Genomic DNA, 19870 nt, shown 5'->3' on the forward strand with positions numbered 1-19870 from the left:
GTTAAAGATCTCTACTGAGTGTGGGAAATGTTCCAAGCGCCGCCGACTTTAACGGATAATAGCAAAGCCCCCTTAAATGCCAGAAACACCAAATTTGCATGGGAATGTTAAGAAGAACAGTGGAAACAAAAGGAAAAAAATTCAAAAAGAACTTATACTTTTTGAGAAAATCGATTTTAAAAGTTCAAAGGAAAAAACGTATACATTTAAATGCCGGTAAATGACAGACCGTGGGAAACAATTCCCGCTGACTTTAGCAATTAATAGCAAAGGCCCCTTACATCCTTGCAACACCAAATTTGCAGGATATTTTAAAAAGATAGTGGGAAAAGATATTTAAAAAAAAATTAAAACATTTTATTCTATTTATTTTTTTTTTATTTTTTTTTTTTATGTCTAGAGTGCACCGGTTGCCAGCCTAGGTGAGGGTGACAGGTGAGGAGGCGGGGAGGACATCGGGAGCCGGCAGCTATGTGTCCTATGCAGATGCGTTCTCTGCTGTGTGGGGGGCGGTGGAGATCTTCAATCAACTTAATTGAAGATCGCAAGATGAGAGGATGATGGCGTGGGACATTTCCAAGGATATTGACGTGGGAGCTTTTTTTAAAAGGTTCAGGTATTTCTGGTTAATTAAGGACATTAAAGGACTTTTTTCGTGGTTGTGTTTTTATTTCATTTAACCCTTTGTGTAAATGGGTAAGGGGTACTTTGTACCCCTATACTCATTTCTCCTGGGAGGGGGGTGGGCATCTGGGGTCCTCTTCTTAAAGGGGACTCCCAGATGACACCATGAACCCCCCCAGGGAGTCATCGCCCCCACCTCCTCCTGGGCCACTGGAGGTGGGGAAGAGCCCCTTGTCCATGGATTGGACTAGGGCTTAGGGGGAGAGAGGAAGGCTTGGCCACCCCTCTCCCCTGGAGCCCCCCATACCCTGGACCATGCGGGCTGGTATAGCTCAGGGTGCGAAGCTCCATACGGCCAGGGCTCCGCATTCTGGCTATCCCAACCTGCATGGGGGACAAGGGGTTACAGAGAGCTCGGCAGGGGGGCGCCTTGTCATTTTTGGGAGTACATTTCCCACACTCTGAAAATAACAAAAAAAATTAAATTAAAATTTTTTTTAAATATTGTTTCCCACTATCTTTTTAACATATCCTGCAAATTTGGTGTTGCCAGGATGTAAGGGGCCTTTGCTATTAACTGCTAAAGTCGGCGGGAATTGTTTCCCATGATCTGTCATTTACCGACATTTAAATGTATACGTTTTTTCCTGTGAACTTTTAAAATCGATTTACTCAAAAAGTATAAGGACTTTTTTCCTTTTGTTCCCACTGTTCTTCTTAACATTCCCATGCAAATTTGGAGTTTATGGCATTTAAGGGGTTTTGCTATTAACCGTTAAAGTCGGCTAAGGTTGGAACATTTCCCACACTCAGTACGAGATCTTTAAAATTGATTTTCTCAAAAAAGTATAAGGTCTTTTTGAAAAAAAAAAATTCTCTTGTAGTCACTGACCCCCTTTTGTGACCAGAAACAGTGTTTGTAGTTTTGGAAGTTCGCCTGCCCATTGAAGTCTATTGCGGTTCGCAAAGTTCGTGTGACCCCGAACTTTTGAGGAAGTTTGCGTTCGAGGTTCTAAAATCGGAGGTTCAAGCCAACTCTGTAATGGATTGCGGAAACACCGCCACGCGGTCTGACAGCGAGGCGGCTGGTTCCGCGTTCAGACCGGCGGTTTCTCCGCAGCAACATGCGTCTGGTTTGTCTGAGCCTAGTAGTGCAAACAGATGGAGAGCTACGCGCGTGCTAACAGGCAGGCCCTTTATGCCAATAGGAGAGGGATCAGCTGATCAGGACGATCAGCTGATCCTAGCGCAGGAGCTAATTGGCTGAATGGGACTGGGTGGTGCTGGGGAGCGCTCTGCTATATATACTTCTTGCTTGTCAGTTGCTGGTTGTCTGCCGTTGTGAATGCTGATGTGTTAGCACTCTAACACAGTGTGTTAGAACCAGGTGGACCTGGGAATTCACACTTAGCCAGATTACTGTGTTATTACTATGTTATTCTTTAGACCAGTTCCAGGGTGTAGAGACCACGGACCTCACACCCAAGATTAAGGATACTGTGTCATTGCTGTGTTATTCTATAGATCAGTTCCTGAGTGTTGAGACCACGGACCTCACACTCTAGACTAGGCCTCTGCTAGATATCTGTTATGACCTATTGCTCTGTTGACCCTTCTCCTGCTCTCTGATTCGGTACCTTCGCATATCTGATTACCTGTTGCCAACCCTGCCTGTCCCTGGTTACCGAATCAGCCTTCTGTCTCTGTACCTTATCTGCTCGTGTGTTGCCGACTCGGCCTGGCCGACCCTTCTACCTGTGGCAACCCCCCCCCCCCCCGGTGGGGTGTCCAGTAGTTGCAGGGACTCCCTGTCACTCTGAGGGAACTCTCTGCAATCCAGTTAGGGACTCTATCCCATAAGAGTCCTTTGACTGCAGTAGAGTCTGACTCCCAACAGTTCAGGGAATCACTGGCTCTCTGGTTATCTCCAATCCTTAGGAGATACTCGTTATACAGTCTAGGGTCACCTGCTCCTCAGGTGATCCAGACTCATATACTGTTGCACCAAACACTTACACTTCATCAGGTGTCCAGAGGTTAGTTATACTTGTATTATTGGTGATTCTGCAGATCATTAATAATCAGGTATATATCTGTATTCTTGGTGATACTGCAGATCACCAATAATCAGATTCTCTCTGTGTGCTGACACCGATCGTTACAAACTCTAGTTCAGTTGCCAATGTCTTCTGCATCTGTCTGTTAAGGCAAGGCCTCCATACTTGTCTAGATTTTCCAACCCCTCCTAGCATATCTTAAAATAGTTCATCTTTGGCCAGCGTCATTTTCAAGAAACTTTGGGGTTTTAGTTCTGAGCTGTGCGATTTAAATATTACTACTACCAAAGATATCAGGAGGACAACCAGGTAACTGGCATTGTTCAAAAGGAAATAAATAGAACAGCTTCCATATCCCTCTCACTTCAGGTGTCCCTAATACCATTTTATAACATGCCCCATAAGCAGCCTAAAAGTAGTCACCTTGTAACGATCGGTGTCAGTAAGCAGAGAGAATCTGATTATTAGTGATCTCCAGTATCACCAATAATGCAGATGTCACCTGATTATTGATGATCTGCAGAATCACCAATAATGCAAGTGCAACTAACCTCTGGATACCGTATGCAGAAAATGACAAACAACACTGTACAATATACAAGATTGTGGAAATATCCACCACACGGCGATTCCTCAGAGGTGTGGTTACCTCTGAATGGGAACCCCGTGTGTGAGATCCTCGGCCCAGGCGAAGATTGGGATCTCAGCCCCTGGCAGTAATCATCTGCTAGGGCAGGCGTCTCGGAGAGGCAAGCCTCAGAGATATCCCACCAGTGGGAGACGTTCCACTGGGGGAAGAGAAAGGTCAGACAGGCAAAGGTTCGGCAACAGAGAGACAGCAGCAGTACAAGAACAGAAGGCTGATTCAGAATCCGTTAAACAGGCAGGGTCGGCAACTAAGAATCAGATAGGCAAAGGTACAAAATTGAGAAGAGGAAAGAGTAGTCAGGGATAGCCAAAGTCAAGACACAGGTAAATATGCAATACAATCCTAAACTGAGGTGTGAAGTCCTTGATATCAACACCTAGGAACTGAGCTAAGGTCTGAGCGTTTACACCTAAGTATTCACGACAGCAGACAAAGAGCAACTGAACACAGGCTCATTATATGCTGGGAGCGCATCTGCAGTGCCACCCAGCCGCCCAACCAATCAGAAGGCCTCCTGAGGTCAGCTGACTGGAGAGTCAGCTGACACTCCTACGTAGGAGGTAAAAGTCCTGCCTCCTTGCACGCGCGCACGACCCTCTGCCTCTGTGCACCGGAGAGGCCAGGGCTAGGGTCCGCACATGAACGCGAACCGAGGTCCGCCGGGTGACCTGCAAGACCCGGCTTCATGCCGCCAGCCGCGGCGGCGGTGTCCCCATCAACCTGCGCCAGCGATTCCGTATGTGAAGCGGAACCCGCCGGCTGGGAAGCGGATACCGCCGCCATGTTGCCCCGCGCGGCGGCGTTGTCTCCGCTAACTATCACACACCTTGAGCTAAACTGTTATTTCAAAAATTGCTAAACTATCATCAAAGGTCAGATCTAAATACAAGCAGTCTGCACTGGGATCTCACTGTACCAAGACATTGGTGTCAAAAGATATTGCTTTGGAAAAGTGCATAAAGTATAGCTGATTTTGCTTTTACTCTAAATCTTGTTTACATGCATAGTTTAGTTAACTGTGATATTTTTTTTTTCCATGCAAACAGTGCCATTAAATTTTTCATATGTACTCAACCAGTATACATCACAAGGTTTCCGTGTCATCGGCCTGGCATATAAAAACCTGGAAATCAGTAATGATGTGAATGTGGAGTCTTTAAAAAGGTATTTACTGCACAGATTCCAGATATATGTGCAATTTAGCTTACAAATTGGCTGTAATTAAAGATGGCAAGTGCACTAATTTGTGTAGCTCTAACATTGATCATGAATAGCAATAGAATGCTAATGCCTTCTGATTGACATAGACTTAACATAGACTTAACATCATGCCTTCTCCAGAGATACCATCCCAACTCTCCATATAATGTATATATATATATATATATGATGATGTGTATAACAATAAAAAAGGACCATCAACCATGCACACATCCTGTTCTGTTGATACCTGCCTGTTCCTCTATAAGGTTGTGGCTGACATTTTAAAGGACAACTGACCTGAGAGTAGAGATGCTCATTTGGGTTCCGTGAAAATGAAATTTCTGAGCAGAAATTGGCATTTCCAATCGAAAAATGGAAATCGGATTTCTGTGGAAATAACACAATACCGCAGCTTCGTAATTTTAGCCCAATCACAGAACTTGCAAGAGCAATGGATCAATCAGAGAATACAGAGTAAACTCGGAAGTATCTGGCCAATTGGAAAATGCCCCAAAAAATGACCAAAAATAGATTCCTGGGAGACGGAAATCGGATTTCTGCAGAAATACCGCATTGCCACAAGTCGGTAATTTCAGCCCAATCACACAGCTTGGAAGCATTGGATCGGTCAGAGAAAACAATGTCAACTCGGAAATATTTGGCCAAAGAATGCAAAAAATGATCCCCCCCCAAAAAAAGACTCCTCGGAAATCGGAATCGGAAATACACAGAATCAGTAATTGGCGGAAATCAGAAATTCTGCGTAATCAAATTTCCATTTCCAACCATGCCTACCTGAGATGGATATGGAGGCTGCCATATTTATTTTGGTCAGGTCTATTCTACTATGCAGGCTTATGCATGTGCAGTAGAGTGGACCCGGCCTGGCTCGGCTATTTCCACTGAAGCCCAAGCAGAAAGCTGCCACTGCTGCATTGCCTCTGCTGAGGAGGAAAGGGGAAGCCTCTTTTGGATCAAGAGGCTTCCCCCTCCTGAGGTAAGTACTTTTTTCCCTTCAGGTTTACTTTAAGTCAAACATCTGATCTGCATGCTTTTTTAGGGTCTATGACTAAATGTATCAGAGGCAAAGCATCAGCAAGGCAGCCAGGCAATGTGCATTGTTTAATAAAACGAATATGGCAACTACCCTATTTCTCTCAGGCCAGTTGTCCTTTAGAAGGCAAAGGCGGTGGTGGACCGGCCACTCAGAAATAGACTCGATGCTGTCGCTTAAGATAAAGACAATTTATTCACATACTCCATGAACAAAACCGCAACGCGTTTCACGGGTATATTCCAGCTTCCTCAGGCAATAAACAGACAGGAGTACACTGTAAAGACAGAGACAGATAACGTGTCCTTAGACCAATGTATATGTGTGCTGATGATTTTTGGTGCATAGTTATGTTAACGTGAATAATGGGTAAACAATGCTGTGGTTAGAGGTATATTGGGAGAGGGGGTGAGGGGCTGTGCAGAGATTGTTATAAGAGTTAAAAATCGTAGTGAAAAAACGGGGGGGGGGGGCAAAAAAGGGGGGGGGGACTATTAGGGGAGGGGGGGTTAGGGAAAAATTAAGGGTGGCAAAACACAATGCAATAAGATGTAGTGAAATGCAGAAAACCAGACTCACCAGTACAGTCTCAAGGTCACGAATAGCGCCTCTGTACCAGTGAGTCTGGAGATCAAGGTTTATATACCTAAGAGTATATGGGTGGACCAATTGCATGGTTAATAAGGGGTGGGGGCTATGTGATAGGCAGGTAATGTGTTTCTATGGGTGGGGAGGAGACAAGCTAGGGGGCGTGTTTGTGAGCCAATAGGAGCAGGGGACAGGTTATGTAACCTATGTTGGGCCAATAGGAGCAGGGGACAGGTTATGTAACCTATGTTGGGCCAATAGGAGCAGGGGACAGGTTATGTAACCTAAGTTGGGCCAATAGCAAGAGGGGATGTGGTTGTGTAACTTCGGGGAACAGAAAATAAACAAATGTGTACAAAGTGTATCTGTTCAGAGGCTGAATAGAGTACTGGTCAAGGGCACAGCCTCTGGCACAGGAGACCGGGGTTCGAATCCTGGCTGGGCCAGCACCTATTTTGTAAGGAGTTTAAGGCAAGACTGCCTAACAAACAGGGGCGTAGCAATAGGAAGTGCAGAGGTAGCCACTGCATCGGGGCCCTTGGGCCAGAGGGGCCCCGAAGGATTCTCCCTCAACTACAGTATTAGCTCTTTATTGGTCCTGTGCTCAAAATAATCACTTCTAAAGATACTTTGAATATTGGCAATCATTAACAAACTGTTCCCCATCCCCTTCTTGCACCTCTGACACTGTAGTTGCCATTGGCAGGTTTTGGTGCACTGTATCAATTGTTATGTATAGAGTGCTTAGAGGGCCCCATTGTAAAACTTGCATCTGGGCCCACAGCTCCTTAGCTACGCCACTGCTAACAAAAGTGTATCTATTCAGAGGCTGAATAGAATACTGGTTAAGGGCACAGCCTCTGGCACAGGAGACCAGGGTTCGAATCCTGGCTAGGGTCAGCACCTATTTTGTAAGGAGTTTAAGGCAAGACTGCCTAATATTGCTGGGTGGCTTCCTGAGCGCGTCCCAGTGGCTGCAGCTCCTGGGGCGTCTTAAATCCAACAGGAGAAAAGCGCTGTACAAATGTTTGGATTATTAGAAGTACAAGATGCATGTTGCTGCCCCCAAGTTGTTATTTTTTAGACTGTTTGGGGAAAGAAGGTATCGATAACAAATAACATTCATTCTAACCAACATAAAGTGCATATTGGTGCATCTTTGCGCCCTAAAAGACTGTAGACATAAAGGACATAATTGATCATTGACATACAAAGATATAATACAAGTCTACATATAAAAAAATAATAAATATAAATAAATAAATACATCCATCAGAACAAGGCATAAAGGAAATTAAAATCCACCAAAGCACCACGCCTCACTCGCACTAAACCACGGCCCTCTCCCAATATCCCTTCAAACTCAGCACTTAAGAACCCTCCGATAAAGGGCCTACATACTGCGGCTGACCAAAACAAAATCCAGACCAACCCCAACCTTTTAACATTCAATTTCACCAACTCCATTCCTCCAGAGAGTCTCACAATAAAAACGGACATTACGGGACCCCCAAAGGATGACAGTCCCTCCCCCAACCACACTCCGGCTGACAATAACTCGGACAATCTCCTCAGACTATCCCAGATCAGCACTTACACCTCAGGCCCCAACTCCCCCACTACTACAGACCCATTGACCCCTCCACCAAACTCCACCTCGGTTATACCTCAACAAACCACTATCTGCAAATTTCTAATGCCCAGAATCACCCAACATATTGATAACAGTGAATCACAGAACCAAACCTTGTCATCCTCTTTTTTAGAATTACCGGCCTCCCTATCACAAAACATTTTAGTCACCCAATTACCCAGCCCCATTTCAACCCGCTCCCTACCACAACCACTAAAAAAGACGAAACGCCCACTATCCGATTCAGAAAGCGAGGATCTAGAGGTAAAAGAAAAAAAAAACAAACGATAAATTCCCCCCCCCCCCCCCCGGCAACCAATCCCACCCCCACCACAGAAACCAAAAGAAGTATATTCAATTTATCCAGCCATATCCTCACAAAACATGAAACTGGCCTGCTAGAAAAGGGCCTTTCATACTGTCCCACCAACCAATCAGAGTTGTTTGAATTATTCAGTGATCTTAACACCTACATCCGCAAACTTACCCTCAAAAGACATTTTGCCATAAAAAAACATAAGCTAGATGAAGCGCATCAACCAACACTACACTGCTAACCAAATAAGATGACATAAAGGTGTAGCATATAAATATGGCTCAGAGCGGTCTGGCTACTAAACAGTATTTTGTATGGAAAGAAGCAGAACCCAGCTGCAAGCCAAAGCACTCAATGAGTCATATGATAAAAAAATACAAATTATTTATTGATACAAACATTCCTAATATGTCATAAAAACCAGATACTGAATACAAGAAATGGGTATGTTAATAAAAAGTAAGCGGTCTGCGAGCCTGCTCAGCATATAGCCACTATCAGCCTGTATAATGCATTGTTCCCTCGATACAGTGTAAACTGCATGTTACATATTGCTTCCCATGGAGAAAAGTTCCAGATAAACAGTGATTCCAGGAATACATGCATAGGTTCCAGAAATATGCTCAAACTGCTTCTGTTCTAAAGACATACAACAACATTTGACTCTGGTGCAGACCAGATTCTCTCCGCTGCCAGTAGAAACCAGAAGTCAATGAATGGGACTTCAAATGTCCAATCGCAACATCAGTGTCCCAGTATGAAAGATGCAGAGATGGTAAGCCATTATAGACATGAAGCAGCAAAATCCAACAAAGCAAGTGAACCAGTGGTATAGCTACCAATCCTGTAGTGATGTGAGTCTCTGTTAATCCGTATGTCCATGGAAAGAGATCACTGTATATGAGAAGGATGGATGTTGATCCGGAAAATATACTGCGAGGGGAGCCAGGCTGAGTGGCAACGGCTGTGACAGGCTTAAGTCAACCGGTTTCGCCGGTAATCCGGCTCTTCAGGACTCCAGGCCGCATGGATTATGCCCAGTATAACTGTGGATGTGCCCCACGCCATAAATGGCGTTGTTCCCGGAAGTGCGTTGGCCGCGTGTCAAAAGAGGCGCGGCTTTTGCGTTCCAGGCAGCCCGGGCTGGTCAGAAGTTTCCCGGAGCGCGCATGCCCAAAGCGCGCATCCGGGTATTCAACCAAGCGTGCGCAGACAGCAAGATATAGGCGGAACGCTGGGTGAACGCCTCGCCACCCAGCGGCGCCTAACTGTCTGCGCACAGGTGCAATTGTCCGCCCAAGTACGGAACGCCGCAGCGCCCACTCACCACAAACAGAAAGGTGGGAAAAAAGAGGGAAGAGGAAAAGGGTAAATACAAAGGAGTAAGAGGGGAGGAGAAAGGAAGAGGGGGGAAAAAAAAGGGGGGAAATAAAGTTAAGAATTAAAATATTTGTAAGCGGTAGGCGCATAGGGATCCCACCCTGAGCGGAACAACACCACCGGACTAAAGGGGAACTCCACAGTAGTAAGAAAAATATAATCTTATAGTGCATTCATTGAAAAATCAAACTATAAATGCTTAAATACAATATTAGATATCCCAAAAGTAGCTACGTCTTACAAAAAAAGAGTATATATTAGTTATTTGTTACAAAAAAACACATTAGGTATAATAAATCCTCCAACATGTAAAAAATACATGTAAGAAGGAAAGGGGTATCCCAAACAGGGAAAAAGGGTGTAAATCCCGTGTCCCGGACGGGGACAGTCAGGCCGCCGCCCAAAGGGACCCCAGGAAGAAGGCAGCAAAGGCACGGACGGGAACCGAACGACAGCCATGCTCCCAAGGAGAGCAGATCAAGTAAGGAACATGTAGAGATATGTCCTAATAGGGAAACCCCTACACGTGGGGGATATAAATACCCCACATCAGCAGATGTCATTTCTACAAAAATAAAAAATAAATAAAAAATTCTTTTCTTTTTTGTTAATTGGTCATTTACAGGAAAGGGGAGTATTTCAACTCATCATTAAGGCCAGGAGGAACCGTGGCTTTCAACTCGTATATCCAGCGACATTTGCGCTGCAATACCAGTTTCTCAAAATCACCACCTCTAAGAGGTTGATGTACGCAGTCAACAGCACTGAACGTAATAATAACGTGTGAATATAACACCAGGACCCTTTCTTTCCTTGATCTCTGGATAGAGATAGGAGAGGGGGGAGACTTGAGTACCAGACTTTTCAGAAAACCTACATCGTCCAATACTATTTTACATGCTGCTAGCTTTCATCCTCAGCACTTGGTTAGAAGCATTCCAACAGGCCAATTTTTGAGGGCCAGGCGGAATTGCTCCTCACTTGAAACCTTTAAAACCGAAGCTGTAGAACTAAAGAATAGATTTGAAGCTAGAGGTTATTCCAGGTCTAGCATTGACAAAGCCTATCGCAGGGCCCTTAATTCAGATCGAGGTGCCCTTTTGGGATACCGTAAAAGAACCAACTCTTTCATGGAAACAGTACCGATCATTACCACTTATAATAAACAACAGGAACAATTCCAGAGAATTCTCTCTAGACACTGGCACCTGTTGACGGATGATGCTAAAATCAGACAATGCGTGACAGATAAACCAAAGGTTATTTTTCGAAGGGCTCCTACTATTGCCAACAAATTGGTTAGGAGCCATTACGCGGGTGGCACTCGTGCCGACCCGTGCAGGGAAAGGGGAGTTTTTCGATGTGGATCATGTAAGCAATGTCCCTTCATAACAGTGGGCCGGTCTAATACTTTCCCACATGTTGGGAGAACTGTACAGGTTAAGCACTTTATTAACTGCTCAACGGAGGGCGTCATATATGTGCTTAAATGCACATGTGACGCCTTCTATATTGGTATGACGACACGCAATTTTCGTCGACGGATTTATGAACATACACAGGACATTGTGGGACACAATCTACGTTCCCCAGTGGCCAGACATGTAATTGCATGTGAGCTTAATCCATTGAATCGTATTACATTCAGTGCAGTTGACTGCGTACATTAACCTCTTAGAGGTGGTGATTTTGAGAAACTGGTATTGCAGCGCGAATGTCGCTGGATATACGAGTTGAAAGCCACGGTTCCTCCTGGCCTTAATGATGAGTTGAAATACTCCCCTTTCCTGTAAATGACCAATTAACAAAAAAGAAAAGAATTTTTAATTTATTTTTTATTTTTATTTTTGTAGAAATGACATCTGCTGATGTGGGGTATTTATATCCCCCACGTGTAGGGGTTTCCCTATTAGGACATATCTCTACATGTTCCTTACTTGATCTGCTCTCCTTGGGAGCATGGCTGTCGTTCGGTTCCCGTCCATGCCTTTGCTGCCTTCTTCCTGGGGTCCCTTTGGGCGGCGGCCTGACTGTCCCCGTCCGGGACACGGGATTTACACCCTTTTTCCCTGTTTGGGATACCCCTTTCCTTCTTACATGTATTTTTTACATGTTGGAGGATTTATTATACCTAATGTGTTTTTTTGTAACAAATAACTAATATATACTCTTTTTTTGTAAGACGTAGCTACTTTTGGGATATCTAGGGCTTGATTCACAAAGCGGTGCTAACTGTTAGCACGCCTGTGAAAACCCCCTTAGCACGTCTAAACATGCTTTTCGCGCATAAAACTTTATGCGCGCAAAACTTTATGCGCGTAAAACTTTACGCGCGTACTGCACAGAGCGCAGGGTGCACCGCGCAAAGTGCCCATTAAAGCCTATGGGACTTAGCGCGCGTAAAACTTTGCGCGCGTAAAACTTTACGCACGCAAAGTTAGCACGCGATATGATTGAGAAATCCGGTGCTAACCTACTTAGCACCCTGGTTAGCGCGTCTAAAGACTTTAGACGTGCTAAGTAGGTTAGCACCGCTTTGTGAATCAAGCCCCTAATATTGTATTTAAGCATTTATAGTTTGATTTTTCAATGTATGCACTATAAGATTATATTTTTCTTACTACTGTGGAGTTCCCCTTTAGTCCGGTGGTGTTGTTCCGCTCAGGGTGGGATCCCTATGCGCCTACCGCTTACAAATATTTTAATTCTTAACTTTATTTCCCCCCTTTTTTTTCCCCCTCTTCCTTTCTCCTCCCCTGTTACTCCTTTGTATTTACCCTTTTCCTCTTCCCTCTTTTTTCCCACCTTTCTGTTTGTGGTGAGTGGGCGCTGCGGCGTTCTGTACTTGAGCGGACAATTGCACCTGTGCGCAGACAGTTAGGCGCCGCTGGGTGGCGAGGCGTTCACCCAGCGTTCCGCCTATATCTTGCTGTCTGCGCACGCTTGGTTGAATACCCGGATGCACGCTTTGGGCATGCGCGCTCCGGGAAACTTCTGACCAGCCAGGGCTGCTTGGAACTCAAAAGCCGCGCCTTTTTTGACACGCGGCCGACGCACTTCCGGGAACAACGCCATTTATGGTGTGGGGCACATCCACAGTTATACTGGGCATAATCCATGCGGCCTGGAGTCCTGAAGAGCCGGATTACCGGCGAAACCGGTTGACTTAAGCCTGTCACAGCCGTTGTCACTCAGCCTGGCTCCCCTCGCAGTATATTTTCTGGATCAACATCCATCCTTCTCATATACAGTGATCTCTTTCCATGGACATACGGATTAACAGAGACTCACATCACTACAGGATTGGTAGCTATACCACTGGTTCACTTGCTTTGTTGGATTTTGCTGCTTCATGTCTATAATGGCTTACCATCTCTGCATCTTTCATACTGGGACACTGATGTTGCGATTGGACATTTGAAGTCCCATTCATTGACTTCTGGTTTCTTTTTTTTTTTTTTTTTTTAAAGAGGATTTTTATTAAGTTTTGCATAAAGTAGACAAAACAAAATCATACAAATGAACCAACATAAAAACAAGAAAGACAACAGCATCCGTCCAGTTATTAGCCACCAGCCAAAATACATAAACAGTATAATATTGCACAGACCACAGAACATTACAGAGTAATGATAAGTACTTATATAATGACAATATCGCAGGGCACTATAGCATATGTGCCTTCTATATTTAGTCAAAGATCTCAATTCCATTCATTGATAATCCTGTACCGACATATTTATGTCCAGGTTGGGGACCGAGGAGTCCAAGGCATCTATCCATTTGATCCATATTTTATCAAATTTTTTGAATTGGTTCCGTACTTGGTACGTTAATTTAAATAGTGGAAGAACATGATTAATTAATTGCTTCCATTCCGTAATCAGCGGGGGGGGGGGGGGGGGGGGGGGGAAGGACGTTTCCATCCCAATACGATTACCTTCCTTGCATAAAATAACAGTATTCTAATGAGAATTAGATGATTTTTGGAACATGCCAGGTCACCCGCCACCCCCAACATGCACAACTTAAGGTTCAATTCAATTGGTAGAGAAAGTTTATCCCGAATGAAGTGGGTCACCGATTTCCAGAATTTTTGAACCATTGGGCATGTCCACACACAGTGTATAAAATCTGCATTTAGTTCTTTGCATTTAAAGCATCTCCCATCATGCGTGGGGCCCATTTTAGCTAATCTGGCTGGTGATAGGTAGGCTTGATGGAGCCATTTTACATTTATAAGCCTGTCATTGGCCGCTATCACAGTCTTGGGGAAGGTTTCTACCAATTCGTCCCAGTTTTTTGGCATTAGAGACGGGTCAGTCTGCTGCCATTTTTGTCTAATTTTTTGAATTTTTTGGTCACTGCCCTGTGACAATAAAAATGTGTACATGGTAGTTATCTGTTTAGATTTGTCTTGATTTAGTAATTGTTTCTCCAACTGTGAAGGCGTCAGCGAGACATCAGATGTCCCTAGTTGTGCCCTGATAGCATGTCTCAGTTGGAAATACCTGAATAGGGAGTGTTTTGGTAAATTAAATTCCAATCTTAGGGTCTGGAAGTCTTTGAACGAGCCGTTTATAAAAAGTTGGGAGAGGTATTTCACGTCATGATTGTGCCAAAAGTTTATGTCTGGAATAGATTGTAACTCTGAGAGGTTTGGGTTGCCCCATAAGGGTGAATTCTGTGAAACATAATGTATTGGTTCTCCAAGTAGTTTATGCGTTTTTTTATATATGTTGATAGTGGCTTGAGTGACACTAGTGTTTGTTGTGTCATTAGATACCCTATACCTGTATATAGCTCCGCATAGAGACTCATAGGAGCCTGTGATGTCTGCTTCTGCCGCCAAACTGGAGTCCTGCCTGTCTCCACTCAACCAACTTTGTATGGGAGTTAGCTGTGACGCCAAAAAGTATTTATAAAAGTGTGGGACTGCAAGACCACCAAAGCTTACAGGGAGTTGCAGTGTAGACAGCGCTATACGTGGTACAGAACCTGACCAAATAAATGAAATTAGCATTGAATCTATGCGTTTAAAAATTGATTGAGGAATCCAGACTGGGGACATCTGCAGCACGTATAATAACTTGGGAGCAATTATCATTTTTATGATGAACACTCTGCCACACACATTAAGGGGAAGGGCTATCCATTTCTTTAATTTCAATTCTATTGCTTCGATGATCGGAAGAACATTACTTTCTATGAAGGATGTCGAAGGTTGGGTTATCTTAACCACTTCCCGACCGCCCACTACACAGGGGCGGCGGGGAAGTGGAGCCCTGCAGGACGGCCTCACCCACAGAGGCGGCGGTCCATTTAAGGGCATGGGCGGAGCGATCGCGTCATCCGTGACGCGATCCTCCGCCGGCGCCTGTCACCGCTCGCTCGCCGCAACATCCCGCCGGCTATACGGAAGCGCCGGCGGGATGTTAACCCCGCGATCGCCGCATACAAAGTGTATAATACACTTTGTAATGTTTACAAAGTGTATTATACAGGCTGCCTCCTGCCCTGGTGGTCCCAGTGTCCGAGGGACCACCAGGGCAGGCTGCAGCCACCCTAGTCTGCACCCAAGCACACTGATTTCTCCCCCCCCTGCCCCAGATCGCCCACAGCACCCATCAGACCCCCCCCTGCCCACCCCCCAGACCCCTGTTTGCACCCAATCACCCCCCTAATCACCCATCAATCACTCCCTGTCACTATCTGTCAACGCTATTTTTTTTTTATCCCCCCCCCCTGCTCCCTGCCCCCTCCTGATCACCCCCCACCCCTCAGATTCTCCCCAGACCCCCCCCCAGACCACCCCCCCCCCTGTTTACTGTATGCATCTATCCCCCTGATCACCTGTCAATCACCTGTCAATCACCTGTCAATCACCCGTCAATCACCCATCAATCACCCGTCAATCACCCCCTGACACTGCCACCCATCAATCAGCCCCTAACCTGCCCCTTGCGGGCAATCTGATCACCCACCCACACCAATAGATCGCCCACAGATCCGACATCAGATCACCTCCCAAATCCATTGTTTACATCTATTCTCTCCTCTAAACACCCACTAATTACCCATCAATCACCCATCAATCACCCCCTATCACCACTTGTCACTTTTACCTATCAGATCAGACCCTAATCTGCCCCTTGCGGGCACCCAATCACCCGCCCACACGCTCAGATTGCCCTCTGACCCCCCCCTTATCAATTCACCAGTGCATTAATTACATCTGTTCTTCCCTGTAATAACCCACTGATCACCTGTCAATCACCTGCCAATCACCTATCACCCATCAATCACCCCCTGTCACCCCCTGTCACTGCCACCCATCAATCAGCCCCTAACCTGCCCCTTGCGGGCAATCTGATCACCCACCCACACCATTAGATCGCCCGCAAACCCGCCGTCAGATTACCTCCCAAATGTATCGTTTACATCTGTTATCTTCTCTAAACACCCACTAATTACCCATCAATCACCCCCTATCACCACCTGTCACTGTTACCTATCAGATCAGACCCTAATCTGCCCCTTGCGGGCACCCAATCACCCGCCCACACGCTCAGATTGCCCTCAGACCCCCCCCCCCCTTATCAATTCGCCAGTGCATTAATTACATCTGTCCTTCCCTGTAATAACCCACTGATCACCTGTCAATCACCTGCCAATCACCTATCACCCATCAATCACCCCCTGTCACTGCCACCCAACAATCAGCCCCTAACCTGCCCCTTGCGGGCAATCTGATCACCCACCCACACCAATAGATCGCCCGCAGATCCGACATCAGATCACCACCCAAGCGCAGTGTTTCCATCTATTCTCTCCTCTAAACACCCACTAATTACCCATCAATCACCCATCAATCACTCCCTATCACCACCTGTCACTGTTACCTATCAGATCAGACCCTAATCTGCCCCTTGCGGGCACCCAATCGACCGCCTACACGCTCAGATTGCCCTCAGACCCCCCTTATCAATTCGCCAGTGCAATATTTACATCTGTTCTCCCCTGTAATAACCCACTGATTACCTGTCAATCACCTATCAATCACCCCCTGTCACTGCCACCCATCAATCACCCCCTGTCACTGCCACCCATCAATCACCCGCTGTCACTGCCACCCATCAATCAGCCCCTAACCTGCCCCTTGCGGGCAAACTGATCACCCACCCACACCAATAGATCGCCCGCAGATCCGACATCAGATCACCACCCAAGCGCAGTGTTTCCATCTATTCTCTACCCTAAACACCCACTAATTACCCATCAATCACCCCCTGTCACTGCTACCTATCAGATTAGACCCCTATCTGCCCCTAGGGCACTCAATCACCCGCCCACACCCTCAGAATGCCCTCAGACCCCAGCCCTGATCACCTCGCCAGTGCATTGCTTGCATCCATTCCCCCCTCTAATCACACCTTGAGACACCCATCAATTACCTCCTGTCACCCCCTAGCACACCTACCCATCAGATCAGGCCCCAATTTGCCCCGTGTGGGCTCCTGATCACTCGGCCAAACCCTCAGACCCCCTTCCGATCACCTCCCCAGTGCATGGATTGCATCTATTTTCCCCTCTAACCACCCCCTGAGACACCCATCAATCACCTCCTGTCACCCCCCTAGCACTCCTATCCATCAGATCAGGCCCAATACAACCTGTCATCTAAAAGGCCACCCTGCTTATGACCGGTTCCACAAAATTCGCCCCCTCATAGACCACCTGTCATCAAAATTTGCAGATGCTTATACCCCTGAACAGTCATTTTGAGACATTTGGTTTCCAGACTACTCACGGTTTTGGGCCTGTAAAATGCCAGGGCGGTATAGGAACCCCACAAGTGACCCCATTTTAGAAAAAAAAGACACCCCAAGGTATTATGTTAGGTGTATGACGAGTTCATAGAAGATTTAATTTTTTGTCAAAAGTTAGCGGAAATTAATTTTTATTGGTTTTTTTTCACAAAGTGTCATTTTTCACTAACTTGTGACAAAAAATAAAATCTTCTATGAACTCGCCATACACCTAACGGAATACCTTGGGGTGTCTTCTTTCTAAAATGGGGTCACTTGTGGGGTTCCTATACTGCCCTGGCATTTTAGGGGCCCTAAACCGCGAGGAGTAGTCTAGAAAACAAATGCTTCAAAATGACCTGTGAATAGGACGTTGGGCCCCTTAGCGCACCTAGGCTGCAAAAAAGTGTCACACATGTGGTACCGCCGTACTCAGGAAAAGTAGTATAATGTGTTTTGGGGTGTATTTTTACACATACCCATGCTGGGTGGGAGAAATTTCTATGTAAATGGACAATTGTGTGTAAAAAAATCAAACAATTGTCATTTACAGAGATATTTCTCCCACTTAGCATGGGTATGTGTAAAAATACACCCCAAAACGCATTATACTACTTCTCCTGAGTACAGCGGTACCACATGTGTGGCACTTTTTTACACCCTAAGTACGCTAAGGGGCCCAAAGTCCAATTTAGGATTTCACAGGTCATTTTGCGACATTTGGTTTCAAGACTACTCCTCACGGTTTAGGGCCCCTAAAATGCCAGGGCAGTATAGGAACCCCACAAATGACCCCATTCTAGAAAGAAGACACCCAAAGGTATTCCGTACGGAGTATGGTGAGTTCATAGAAGATTTTATTTTTTGTCACAAGTTAGCGGAAAATGACACTTTGTGAAAAAAAACTATTAAAATCAATTTCCGCTAACTTGTGACAAAAAAATAAAATCTTCTATGAACTCACCATACTCCTAACGGAATACCTTGGGGTGTCTTCTTTCTAAAATGGGGTCATTAGTGGGGTTCCTATACTGCCCTGGCATTTTAGGGGCCCTAAACCGTGAGGAGTAGTCTTGAAACAAAAATGACCTGTGAAATCCTAAAGGTACTCATTGGACTTTGGGCCCCTTAGTGCAGTTAGGGTGCAAAAAAGTGCCACACATGTGGTATCGCCGTACTCGGGAGAAGTAGTACAATGTGTTTTGGGGTGTATTTTTACACATACCCATGCTGGGTGGGAGAAATACCTCTGTAAATGACAATCTTTTGATTTTTTTACACACAATTGTCCATTTACAGAGGTATTTCTCCCACCCAGCATGGGTATGTGTAAAAATACACCCCAAAACACATTGTACTACTTCTCCCGAGTATGGCGATACCACATGTGTGGCACTTTTTTGCACCCTAACTGCGCTAAAGGGCCCAAAGTCCAATGAGTACCTTTAGGATTTCACAGGTCATTTTGAGAAATTTCGTTTCAAGACTACTCCTCACGGTTTAGGGCCCCTAAAATGCCAGGGCAGTATAGGAACCCCACAAATGACCCCATTTTAGAAAGAAGACACCCCAAGGTATTCCGTTAGGAGTATGGTGAGTTCATAGAAGATTTTATTTTTTGTCAAAAGTTAGCGGAAATTGATTTTAATTGTGTTTTTTCACAAAGTGTAATTTTCCGCTAACTTGTGACAAAAAATAAAATCTTCTATGAACTCGCCATACTACTAACGGAATACCTTGGGGTGTCTTCTTTCTAAAATGGGGTCATTTGTGGGGTTCCTATACTGCCCTGGCATTTTAGGGGCCCTAAACCGTGAGGAGTAGTCTTGAAACGAAATTTCTCAAAATGACCTGTGAAATCCTAAAGGTACTCATTGGACTTTGGGCCCTTTAGCGCAGTTAGGGTGCAAAAAAGTGCCACACATGTGGTATCGCCGTACTCAGGAGAAGTAGTATAATGTGTTTTGTGGTGTATTTTTACACATACCCATGCTGAGTGGGAGAAATATCTCTGTAAATGGACAATTGTGTGTAAAAAAAATTAACAAATTGTCATTTACAGAGATATTTCTCCCACCCAGCATGGGTATGTGTAAAAATACACCCCAAAACACATTATACTACTTCTCCTGAGTACGGCAATACCACATGTGTGGCACTTTTTTGCAGCCTAACTGCGCTAAGGGGTCCAAAGTCCAATGAGCACCTTTAGGCTTTACAGGGGTGCTTACAATTTAGCACCCCCCAAAATGTCAGGACAGTAAACACACCCCACAAATGATCCCATTTTGGAAAGTAGACCCTTCAAGGTATTCAGAGAGGGGCATGGTGAGTCCGTGGCAGATTTCATTTTTTTTTGTCGCAAGTTAGAAGAAATGGAAACTTTTTTTTTTTTTTTTTTTTCTCACAAAGTGTCATTTTCCGCTTACTTGTGACAAAAAATAATATCTTCTATGAACTCACTATGCCTCTCAGTGAATACTTTGGGATGTCTTCTTTCCAAAATGGGGTCATTTGGGGGGTATTTATACTATCCTGGAATTCTAGCCCCTCATGAA

General features: G+C 45.2%; 2 protein-coding genes across 3 annotated transcripts in view; one reads left to right on the forward strand and one right to left on the reverse strand.

Moving 5' to 3' along the window:
• Positions 1-19870, reverse strand: part of PLAAT1 (phospholipase A and acyltransferase 1) — a 381602-nt gene that overhangs the window by 235114 nt on the left and 126618 nt on the right. The gene's annotated exons all lie outside the window — the stretch shown is intronic.
• Positions 1-19870, forward strand: part of LOC137571675 (probable cation-transporting ATPase 13A5) — a 247700-nt gene that overhangs the window by 136908 nt on the left and 90922 nt on the right. Inside the window, exon 17 of the mRNA XM_068281173.1 lies at positions 4377-4494. Within this exon, the coding sequence (XP_068137274.1) occupies positions 4377-4494 (118 nt within the window). The remainder of the gene's footprint in view (positions 1-4376; positions 4495-19870) is intronic.

The sequence above is a fragment of the Hyperolius riggenbachi genome, chromosome 4 (genome assembly GCF_040937935.1).
Source record: "Hyperolius riggenbachi isolate aHypRig1 chromosome 4, aHypRig1.pri, whole genome shotgun sequence".
NCBI lineage: Eukaryota > Metazoa > Chordata > Amphibia > Anura > Hyperoliidae > Hyperolius > Hyperolius riggenbachi.